The sequence below is a fragment of the Barbatula barbatula genome (assembly GCF_947034865.1).
Source record: "Barbatula barbatula genome assembly, chromosome: 1".
Lineage (NCBI taxonomy): Eukaryota > Metazoa > Chordata > Actinopteri > Cypriniformes > Nemacheilidae > Barbatula > Barbatula barbatula.
This window is the reverse complement of record NC_136766.1, coordinates 12,999,779-13,012,373: the sequence shown is the minus strand read 5'-3', so window position 1 is coordinate 13,012,373 and position 12,595 is coordinate 12,999,779. Positions and strand designations below refer to the sequence as shown.

The window sequence follows — 12,595 nt, the reverse complement described above, 5'->3', positions numbered from 1 at the left end:
TAAGCACATCTGACAGATACATACATTCGCCGCAAGTCCCAGTCCCCAAACTCAACCCTCCTACGAACACGGAAGACGCTCCTCAAAACCCCCAACCCCTTCTAACTTACTAGTTTAGACAAGATCACACAGGCAGATATGACAGTCAACGCCTCTGAAAAATTTAATACCACTCTGGGGAAAATCTCTTGGGATTACTTTAACTCCTTTAACCTCTTTATCGTGCTCTTCATTCTATAGGCTTGAATAATGAATCACTTTGCTCTCCTCTCCTCGTTCTGTTTTCATCACAGAGGGGTAAGCTGAAATTTAATGATTCTCCCACCTCCAGCCCCCTCAGTCGCTCTCTCTGCGCTCGCTCCCTGCTTCTTCCACTGTCTCGTTCAGAAGCGTAGCGCTTCGCTTGCCTCGCTGAGCTACTGATGGTCAGGGGGCTACAAATGTTATCTAATTTTCCAGAGAGAGGTTTGGAGTTGGACTAAAGGGGCAGGGACAATAACAGGAAGCTGGGCCGGGCTGATAACTTTTGCCACTGGATTGGCCTGATTGTCTGTGGGAGCTCAGACAGGTTCACATGCAACTGGAAAACAGGCAACACTGATCTGAAAGTGAGAAGGATATATAACTCTGCATATTTACATACTGTAGGAATTGTTGAATCATAGAAGATTGTTAAAAGAACTTGGTAAGTGATTTTTTGTCAATTTCATGTGAGTTGTAGTCAGAATGAATAAACTGCTTAAAGTTCAGGTGAATGTAAATATGTTTAAGATGTTGTACACACGCTTTCACAGTAATTAAAAAGGACATGATCTATGTTTATATTGAAAAACGTATGTGTAGAATTTATATATATAACTTACCCAGGACACTGAATACCCATGGGAAGATTTTGAATTGATCAGATTGTTACGTTTTACTTGGGGACAGAGAAACAAAAAATCCTTACACCATCTGTCCGGGTTCTCCACACAAATTATGTCAGTCCCATATACCACAGTAAGTATGGGTGTTTGAGGAAGTCAAAGTTAATAAACATCACAGCGCATTCTATAAATTCTGTTACATCGTTGACATTTTCTGGCACAGCAAAGTTAAACTGTCAACGTACAGAGCTATAAGATGATTCAGAAGTGAGAAAAAGATGTGAGAACAGGTGCATTTAGACGCTTCAGACAGTGACAACAGGCTAATGACAGGGAAGATATGTGATAGAAATGAGGGGGTTCTGGTGTATGTCAGGCTGAATTTCCTAGAAGACAGAGAAGGCAGATTGCTGTAAGCTGCTGCTCCGTGATTAAACCTGTTTTAATCTAAAGCCCACACATACTTAGAAAGACTTTTAAATGATTGTGGTAAATTACTGAAAATCTCCAGTGAAATTGCGTGGTTTGCAATACTGAACATTTTATTGATAGTTATGGGGAGCTATTAATAGATTGGTAACATGCTAAAAACAGAACTAAATTCTTGTGTGTGCATCAGTGTCAATAACCTATGATTAGGATATGGGGTATCGAAAACTGGAAATAGGAATCGGATACTTGTAACAAAAATTTGAATTCCTCTTATTAATTCCTGTGTCAATATTTTCACAAATGTGCATGTGTTAACTTGTGATAAAGCACAGGAGTCACAAATTGACCATATTTTCATTATATTAACTACAGTCGAACCATGACGTAGTTAAGGTATGGTATTACGAATTGTAATAAATGAGACAAAACATGGTTGCTATGTGTATATATACACAAAACCAGTCAAAAAGCAAGTTAAATGACCATACAGGTTGATATCTAAATGTTTTCAACTGTGGTGTTGGAATCGAAATGGAAATATTTAAGGAAAAATGGCATATTTAAGAAATATCAGGTAAACTGCTGTTATACTTAATATCAGTTTTGAAGCGATAGTTCACCCAAAAACAAAAATGCTGTCATTTACTCACCCTCTTGTTATTTTAAACCTGTATGGCTTTCTTTCTTCCGCAAAACCCAAATTAAGTTATTTGTGAGCATGGACATGAAAATGACAAAAAATGTGTCAAACTTTTCAAGATTTAGATTTTTACATCACATGAAAGCTGAAAAATAGCTTTCCAATGATATATGGTTTTTAGTATATTACAATATTTAGAATATTTTACTTTTTAAAACAAAATATATTTATTTAATATCCTGAATGGATAGAAATCTAAATTTTTTACCCATACAGTGTTTTATTGGCTTTTGCAACAAATATTCCTTCTCTACTGGTTTTGTGATCATGGGTCACATTTTAAAGAATGTTAACTGGCCCCCATTCACTTGCATTGGTTTTGTGTCAATACAATAGAAGTGAATGGGGGCCAGTACTGTTCGGTGGTCAACTTTCTTTAAAATATCTTCTTTTGTGTTCTTTAGATGATAGAAAGTCATAAATGTTTGTACTGACAAGAGGGAGTGTAAATGATGACAGAATTTAAATGTTTGGGTAAACTATAACTGTAATATTAGTTCAGTAATACTACTTGTCCAGTCAAATTTGGGAAGTAAGTCCGTAAGTCGCAGTTGTACAGCTAGTATTATAAAAAGAGTTTGCTATTGTATACAGACTGTTCAAATTACCTTTTAAATCTGCTTCTAAGAAAAGAAAATTTAATGAACCAATAACATTCAAATAAAAAAAACATGTGTTGTGGAAAATATCAAAATACTTACAAAGTACTAATTTAGATGGCCTCTTTAAAACAATAAACCACACATAAACCCACAGAATCAACTTGTATTTTATAATCTATTTTTCCCAGACAATGCTCCTAGAAATCTGTACCCATTGAAGTGATGAAAATGCTATTTTATACCTCATGTGAAAATAATCATTTTGAGTGTATAAAGAGTTTATGCCTCAAGAGAAGATTTAGCCATGCGGGAACACTTAAGAAGCATAATCCAACTCATCTTAATATCATCATTTAAATGATTCTAACACAAGAATGGTCCATCAGGCTAAAGTGTGTTATCAGGGATCGGAATATCCTGATGAATCCGGCTCATAGTAGGCTAGAATACGTAGACTGTGCCACACGGTCATAGTTGAGCCATTTCCCATCATTCAAAAGCGCACAATCCAAAAATTGTGTCACAGGAAATACACTAATGAGCTGAAGGATTTAATGAGAGAATTTTCAACTCAAGATAACTGTGGATTGCTAAAATGATGTATTTTTGTCTATATTTCATTCTCTCATTTCGTCTAGAATTACTTTCTTCAAAAATGTATGTTTACATTGGCTCTGTTGTTCATTTTAGATGATGAAACAATCTGCCTGGAGGCAGATGACTGAGCCTTGCTTTTGGGCAGGTTTCTTGGTCATTTTATGTAACCTCAGCATGGCATTGGATGCCCACCATGCTTTAAAACTTCCATCTACGCAGAGTGGAGTGCTCCAGAGACACAAAAGAGCATGGAAATGGGACAAACTTCATGTGTTTGAGGAAACTGATCCACTTCCTTTAGGTACCAATATTGGAAAGGTAAATTGTCATAATTGAAGAAAGAAAATAGTATAGTGTAAATAAAATAATTTACTTAATCTACTAAAGATTTACTGAAAAGTTAAATAAATCAGTTGCATTTAGCTACAGTAACAATTAGGGTAAATAATACATTTTATTTGTTTTACCAGTTCCGTTTTTCCCCTTCTTTTTTTTAGCTGGATAACACACTTTTTAGTGAGTCCACACGATATACCCTCTCAGGGCAAGGTGCTAATACAGAGTTTACTGTCAATGACTTCGGAGATATACTTTTGCATGCAAAATTGGACCGCGAAAAACAGAGCATCTACAAACTCTCAGCTTCACTCATCAACATTAACACACAGGAAAAGCTTGATGAAGATGAGCCTTTTTTAATTGTGGTGACTGATATCAATGACAATGCACCTGTTTTTCCACCTGCCCTCTCTGGATCCATCAGTGAATCATCTAGAGCAGGTAGCCTTTTTTATAACTTCCATTACAGACTAACTTATGCATGTTATTATATGTGACCCTGCAACAAAAGCAAGTATTTCATGTGTTTAAGACTTTTACCTAATCTAAAAGCTGAATAAATAAGCTTTCTTTTGATATGTAGTTTGTAAGTATAGGGCAATATTTTACCGAGATATAACTTTTTCAAACTCTGGAATCTGAGGGTGCAAAAATCTAAATCCTCTATAGATTGGTTTACTACAAGCGTTGTTATTCATCAATGGCCACAATATTCTGTTAAATAAACTACTGTCTAAATTATCATGAAGGAACTACTGTGATGACGGTGAAAGCAACAGATGTTGATGATCCAACCACTCAAAATGGAAGAATTGAATACAAACTTCTAAACGGAACTCACCTCTTCCAAATCAACAATGAAGGTAAGCATTTGGTAACTGAAAAAAATTACAGGCAAATTGTAAATGTAACTAACCTTCATAACAGTACAATGTATTTACAACTGACCTTTGAAATATGAAATATTTCATATGAGCCCCCACTTTCTTCGTTCTCAGGTGTTATCAGAACCACGAAAGAAACGCTTGACAGAGAAAAACACAATCAGTATTGGATTGAAGTACAAGCCAAAGATATGCCAGGATCAAATATCGGAAATAGTGCTACAACCATAGTGACCATCAAAATTACTGACATCAATGACAACATTGCCACCTTCAAGACAGGCAAGGGAATTTTAATTGTGAAAATTTAAAAACAGTCTAGTATGCATGCAAATAGAAAACACCAGAATCGTACTTTGTCCTTCAGGAACATACCATTTTGAAGTAAAAGAGAACACAAAACCAGGATCTGAAATTGGCATATTAGGAGTGGAGGACAGAGATGAGATCCAAAACAAAGACCCAACATTTACTTTACAGGAAACATATCCTGAATTGTTTGGCATTAGACCAAATAATGAGAAGGATGCCATCCTTAGCCTCAAAATGGTACGTATTGAAAGATTTACTTTACTGTTATATACTATTTTTAGGACTTATCTAAAGCTTATTTTCCTTTTAAATCAATCACAGCCTCTGGACTACGAAACAGCGAAGAAGTACATCTTCAGTGTATTTGTGGAGGAGCGCACAGTTTCAAAATTTCCGGATTACCAAGGACCCAACCTATTGAAGGCAGCCAAGGTTGTCATCAATGTAATTGATGTTGACGAACCACCTGTTTTCAACCAAACAGAATACAAGTTCAGCATTTATGAAGGCCCTTATAAGACTCCCATAATTGGAGCTGTCTCAGCGCGGGATCACGATAAAACTGGTCACAAAATAAGGTATAAACTTTGATGTATGTTTATGCTTCATTAAAAGTACAATTGAGCACAGAAAAGCTAAAGTTGCTCCATGATCCCTCTAGGTATTCTATTGAAGACCCACACTGCCCTGTAACTGTGGATCCTGTGCAAGGGCATCTGTCTTTAAAGAGACAACTGGATAGGGAGCAAGAATCCTCATACACTTTCCAAGTCATAGCACAGGAAGATGTAATAAATGGTATGATGTTTATACAACTTACATATCACACGCTGATATGTTCTGTGTATGCTGCTTTAGACAAATGTGATCTCAGTTTTATTTGTGTATACTGCATGTTCAATATGTTGTATTAGCACCTGTTTGGTTAACTGTTTTATGACCAAAATGTTAAGTCAGCAATTTGAAAACATACTTTTGTTTAATGGAAAATTATAGGTGGCAAATCTCAATTAGTAGCTTAATAAATAATGAAACCCATCACGTCTGTTTAATATATAAACCTCTGATACAAAAATCGCATCATCTTAAGTAATAATAATATAAGTAAAAATAATCACAATGTGAAACTTGTTGTTCTCTCTCTGAATTTTCAGGTCAAAAATCCTACGCAATGGTAAATCTGAAGGTTCTAGACATAAATGACAATGTGCCAGAACTAACTAATGGGAGTTACGTGTATGTTTGTGAGAGTGACAAACCAGGCACGGTAAGAAATAACTGACATACATTTCCATTTTCCATTTTCCAAGTCCATAATTCCTTTTTTACATCATGAAATATTTTTCACACACCTTCATGTATGACTTTCTACTGTATCTCCTCCAGGTCATTGGAATTATTGGTGCCCATGACCAGGATGAGTATTCAGGCAGATTCCGCTTTAATCTGGCAGAAAAAAATTTAAACTTTTCCCTTTATGACAACCAAGGTGAGTAAACCGTTCAATTAAATTAAAATCAACTATGCAAAACCATTTTACCAATTTTAAATTGTATATGTTATGCTTATATTGATGAAATTTAAAAATGTAATTTATTGTTTTTTACAACTTTCTTTACTCAAAATTTGCTCAAGTCACATGATTAACTTAAATCAGTTACTTTACTCGTCCTACTATCGTGTGGAATGTGATATTTTTAGGCCTGGCTGCATTGAATTGTCACTAGGATCTCAGCAGCATTTCACTGGAAGCATCAACAGAAAAACAAAGTCCAATGACAATAATAGCACCTGATGAAAAACATTAGCTTGCACCTGTGTTGGGCATAATTGATGAATGCATCTCGATTATATTTTGTTGTAGATAACACTGCAAGCATTATGCTGAATCAGGGAGTCTTCAGTACAGAGCGCTCAGTGGAGCACACGCTTAAAATCGAGATCTCCGATGGAGGTACACCAGAGCAAAAGAGCATTAACTCGCTTCACATTAAAGTGTGCAAATGCCAGTCGGGTCGGAGGGCGGAGTACTGCAGGGCGTATGCCCAGACTGGAGTGAGCGTCAGTGCCCTCTTAGCTATTCTTCTTTGCATTGTCACAATCTTGGGTAAGTGCGTCTGTGGTTATATTTCATTGTTTTCAGTACTGACAATTCACCTCTATCTACCTTTTCAGAGTGTCTACACTTTAAAATTGCTATATGATTTACTTAATTTTTAAGTACATTTTACGCCAAATGTTGTGTCAAGTTTTACCTAAAATAAAAAAGTAAATAAAAAAATGTTCCCAAAAAATGTTTACTAGTTCCGCCTGTTTGTAGAGGTATTTATAGTTTGATAGTCAAATAAATTACTGTAATAATTCCACAATCAAAGACAAATTTATGCAGTTTTATCTTCTTAAAATAGTCATTGCATCAAGCCCAAGAGTAATAGGGTTATGAAGTATTCATGGCATAACATGGGGGTGGACATATTAATCATACATTTCTCTCTGTAATTTCCCATGTGGAGACAGAGTTTATCTAATTTGCTGTCTTCGGATCTTTTAAATTATATTATGGATAAATAATCCAGGAATGTAAGCGCTCATTCTCTTTTATTGACTCCAAACCCCTCCTGGATAGGCTTTGTTTATATGTTTATATTTGATGAGCCGGTGACATTTCATTTGCATCTGTGTACCACAGTTGAGGTAGATTGTGAGGGGTGAGAAAGAAGACAAAGGTGATGATAATTTAAAGACAACTGATTTGCATTCAGGTACATGAGAGGTGTTAAAGTATTCTCAGGGAGATCAAAGATGTGCTTTTCAACACCAAGGCTATTTTGAAATACACATGGACTCCACCTTATGTTGTTTACCAGTTATTCCATCAGATTTAAAGGGATAGTTCACCCAAAAAAATCATCCCTTGTCATTTCAAACCTGTATGACTTTTTTCTTCCGCATAACACAATAGAAGATATTTTGAAGAAAGTTGGTAAGTGAACAACAACGTTACCCATTCACTTCCATAGGTTGTTTGCACATGACGTCAAGGCACTGTGTGAAGTGCAGATGGTGATTTTTTTCCATCGGAATTTATAGCAAACTCAAAATACCTGTGTTTGCGATCAAACCATGAATGGTTTTTATTGTGTAGCAAGAGTTGATGTTCACGAAGGGGGAAAATTGACTGAGAAACCAAGATAAAAGTGGCTTGTAAACCTGAATCTGCGGTTAGGATGGGCCGAGCCGGATGACTTTCTAAAATGCTTAAGGAGGTTTAATGTAACTAAACAACGACCAGGTGAGCAAAAATGTACTCCTTGTCATGGCGCTGCAAAGATGGAGTCCTGATTAAACGGATAAAGTGATAAATCTCGCCTGTATAAGTCCATTATAATGAAACAGCCTAACATACCGAAACAAAGACCACTTAAAAACTCATTTCTATTAAATCTTAATTGTAATAAACACTAGCTATACTGTTAAAATAACAAGCATTTATTCCAGGAATAATAAGTCTCATGTTAAGCTTTTTACTTTTTAAAGTTCATTATAAAAAGAAACCACATAACATGTCTCAAGGCAGTGAAAAACCGAGAACATAACATTTTCGGTTATCATGTTTATGTTTGGTATCAGTGATAAACATTGTGTAAATGGGTACCAGTAACCAACATTCTTCCAATTATCTTCTTCTGTGTTTGGGGAAATAAGAAAGTCATACAGGTTTGAAATGACAAGAAGGTGAGTAAATCATGACAGAATTTTCCTTTTTGGGTGAACTTACTTTAATGCTAAATTCTGTAAAGAAAGAAAGAAAGAAAGAAAGAAAGAAAGAAAGAAAGAAAGAAAGAAAGAAAGAAAGAAAGAAAGAAAGAAAGAAAGAAAGAAAGAAATAACCATACTTCTGTAATATCATTTTGAATTCAATGTGTCATTTATTGATTTTTTTATTTAGTAAAATTATAGTCTACCTGAAACATGGTTTTTGTATTTTTAAATGGTCAAATTCATGGCAACCACTGCAAACTTACATTTCTTGAAACAGTTACAGTGTTTGCCTATTTCACTTTTCTTAACAGTCATCGTCATCCTCATTGTACTGCGGAGACGCTATCAGAAAGACAATTTTGTCGCCCTTGGGAAGTCATCTGGTGAGATCCACGAGCAGCTGGTGAGATACGATGAGGAGGGTGGAGGAGAGATGGACACAAACGGTTACGATGTCTCTATTCTGACCTCCGCCTGCCACGACAGCAGCTTTCAGCCCGCCCCTGGGCCTTCACTCTATGCCATGGTAAAGAAACCCCCAGCCTGCAAGGGTGACATGGCCATGATGATCGAGGTGAAGAAAGATGAGGCAGATCACGACCGGGATGGAATTCCCTATGATACGTTACATATCTATGGCTATGAGGGTTCAGAATCCTTGTCCGGTTCCCTCAGCTCTTTGGACTCGTCCTCCACTGGATCCAATTTGGACTATAACTTTTTGCATGAGTGGGGACCACGTTTCAGCACTTTAGCTGAGCTTTACGGAATAGATGGCTCTGACACTGATAGCTCCTATTGATCAACAGAAAGAATTGAGCTGAAATCAAACTAAGGATCTCTCAGATTTTAAAACAATGTGAAATGCGACCGCTATCGTCCCTTTGTACGACTTTGTGTCAGGGTCCCTTTAAAAAGTGAATGAGAAGTGCCAATACTTGTTCAACTCATGTATTTTATGACAAGCATTACAGTATTTGTTATTTTGATAGAATGAGTGTTAGTATACAAACTTGCCATTTGTCTATTTTTTGTAAATGCGGAAAACAACATTGTTTTGTACAACCCAGCACTGGACACTCTTTTTTTATTCATGTTAAGCCTATCTTTAATTTAGTATTTTGTACTCCACAACAAAAACCTTCAGTTTATAAATCTTTCCTTTTATAAAGTTTATAGTTTATAAAGTTTTTTTTTATTCAGGACTCGGTCTAGCATTGTTGAGCAGCTGACACTTTTCATCAGGAAAACTGCTCTATTGCCATGGGAGCAACAGAGGAAGTGGTGATAACTGTAGTCTGAAAGAATTAAAGTCTACTCCAAGTCAATTTGACAGGAATCATCAGCACTTCTACTGTTTTGTGTTCAGCCCAAACCTCTTAGGTCGGCCAATATAAGGCAATTGCAGACATCTCAGGAAGCGTGTAGTAACCCCTAAGCTTGTTGAAATGTGAGAAGTGATCTAAGTAACTGAATAACCGTGTGAATCATGAGGGTATATTTAACTTGGAAAATAATGCAAAGTTGACATATAGAAGTTACATAGATACATAGTTTTACTCCAAAATATGTACCCAGTCTTCTGAAAGTATTGTTTATCTTCATACAAGACTAAATAGACAAGAGGATCTTCTTTTGTTGAAAAATGTGTAAACCACCTTTAGATTTTTTATATTTACCTCTGAGCACAATCTCTACCCTATTTCCCATATTAACCACAGGCACAATATGTGGAAGCCACCTTCTCCCCTTTCCTGTAGGGAATTACATGCCAAGCACTCTTCTCCCATCTCGGTGAAAATGTCCAACTTCGTCACTAAAATGTCAACTTCCTGTCTGTGTGAGCAAAAGGAAACTCACTTCCTGCTCCCTTATCTTTTAAGTGAAGGAACACATTGGAACTGTTTTCCTGTTTTCTTGTCTTTGACGGACAAAGAAAAGAAACTTGCAGCAGGAAAATGTTAAAGAACAACACAAATCACTCTTTCTTTGTCACAAAGGCATTGTCTATTCTTTGTGTGACTAAAAAGTGCTGCACTGATTTCCACAAAGTTTTTTTATTTTATTTTCACTATAAAATTTTAATGATGCTACACTTAGTTTAAATCTGTTATAGGAGAATATCTTTCTTATAGTATCTTATGCTGTATCTTAGTTATAGATATATAATTGTTGGGCTTAGACTATCGTGTGAAAACAAGACACATGGAACATATTCTTAAATTACAAAATGTACAAAGAGTTAACGAAAAACTGGAACTGTAATTTAATATGAGATAGAGCCGTCAGTTCACTGTATTTGTAGTTGTTGTTTATGGTTGTCATATTTCTTGTGTGTAAGTATGCTGTTGAATCGGTTATACTTGACAATACAGCATAGTGTGTTGACTGAGATTTTATAAATTAACAGATGTCTGTGATTTCTTAAAATGGTTCAGTAGGTGTCAGTATTGGGCCAAATATTTCATTGTGTACAGTATGTTAAAGAGAAAACAATGTGTGCCTTTTTTCTATTGTTACTATTATTCTTTTTGTCTCTTAAAACTGCCAATTTTGTAATTGAATAAAAAACTTCTCATTACATAAAATTCACTATTTATTCCTATCAAAGAAAGAATGACATAACATGTCTCCAACTGTAGGGTCCTCTCTCGCAGTGTGGTCATTGAAGCAGCGGGTGCCTTCAGGGCAAGTTCCAAAATGTATGTTGTTTATAATTAAGGAGAGACAAACAGATTACGCAGATAATGGCGGAACGGAAATTCCACAGTGACGTCACGCCTTTGAGACACCCAGCTGGGACTTCCTGAGGCATCAGTTTCAGCCATTCATGGTTTTCAGAGAGTAGGGACACATTCAAACAAACTTAATCTTCAAATAATACAATTACGAATAAAGAGAAGAAAATCCTCTATCTGCAGTATTTCCCTGAAAAATTCACACACATAGAGTATGTTATAGGCAGTGCTGATCCTAGACATAAGCAAACTTACTGTAGAAATAATTACAATTAGATATAGGCCTAAACATAACTGTATACTATAAGAAATTAAAAATAATAACTCCATTAACACACTTAAATGAATGAAGACTGATAGAAAAAAAACATTAAACATTAAACTAGGGGTTAAATTTATACTTAAACAAGTATAAAATTAAATTTGGATTGACCTGACGGTTGGCTCTGGAACCATCTAGCTTTTTAAAAAACTAACACGCAAACGCTGTTTTTACTACAAAATGAGTGATTTACTAACAAAAATAAAGCATGATAACTACAGTTGTTTTCTTCAAAAAAGCTAAGCATATGAAAACACATCAATAATTATCTTAATGTGATGGCACAAACTAAAAATTATTTCATAAATTATAAACTGTCTATCATGGGCAAACAAAATATATTGGACAAATACTGAATTTGTAAATCTGTACTGGGGAATTGTTTTGTAAGTAATTCATTGCATCATTTGGCAAAACTAAATAAGACTTTAAAGTAGTACAACAACACATGTTCTTTTTGTTCTTTTCGCCATTTTTCTCTCTGCACAGACGGATAACTCTGTTTGAAAGCAATGGTCATTTGTAAAAAGTATTATCATGGGCATGTCCTTACCTGCCGCCCACTGCATGATATCCTAGTTTGTAACATTAAATAAATTAATTAAGTAGTAAAACGGACATTTCCAAATGATTCCTTTAAAATTGAATCTGCAAGTTATAAAAATAGTGTCTTGTTAACAATACTGTTTTTTATTCAGCACTCAAGGGGGCCCCTGGTGGTGCAGGGGCCCTACCCAACCTAGTCTGCAGATCAGCTCTGGTTATAGGCCAACCCTTACAGGCAATCTGCTATCAACAAACATTTATTTCCTTGTATAATCATGTGTCCTCATCCAAACAATCAACACTAATTACTGTCTTTTGAAGTACAATCTTTATAGCCTAAATAAACCACTGAATGCCAGAACTCATTCAAGGTATTCCCATATTCCATCAGGAAGAGCTCCATTTTAATAAAAATAATCAGCCCTTCCTAAAATTACTTATTTCCTTATGTTTTTTCTTACAAAGAAATAGGCCTACCAATTAAACAATCAATCC

The 12,595-nt window shown here is 35.6% G+C and overlaps 1 protein-coding gene across 1 annotated transcript; it reads left to right on the top strand.

Moving 5' to 3' along the window:
- The first annotated feature begins 544 nt into the window (after nucleotides 1-544).
- Nucleotides 545-11,078, top strand: cdh5 (cadherin 5). The gene is made up of 12 exons (XM_079465514.1): nucleotides 545-685; nucleotides 3,291-3,515; nucleotides 3,695-3,977; nucleotides 4,286-4,399; nucleotides 4,535-4,702; nucleotides 4,788-4,969; nucleotides 5,054-5,310; nucleotides 5,394-5,530; nucleotides 5,887-5,999; nucleotides 6,119-6,221; nucleotides 6,597-6,839; nucleotides 8,806-11,078. The coding sequence occupies exons 2-12, from the start codon at nucleotides 3,291-3,293 to the stop codon at nucleotides 9,294-9,296; spliced, it is 2,316 nt and encodes a 771-aa protein (XP_079321640.1). The 5' UTR covers nucleotides 545-685; the 3' UTR covers nucleotides 9,297-11,078.
- The last annotated feature ends 1,517 nt before the right edge of the window (nucleotides 11,079-12,595 follow it).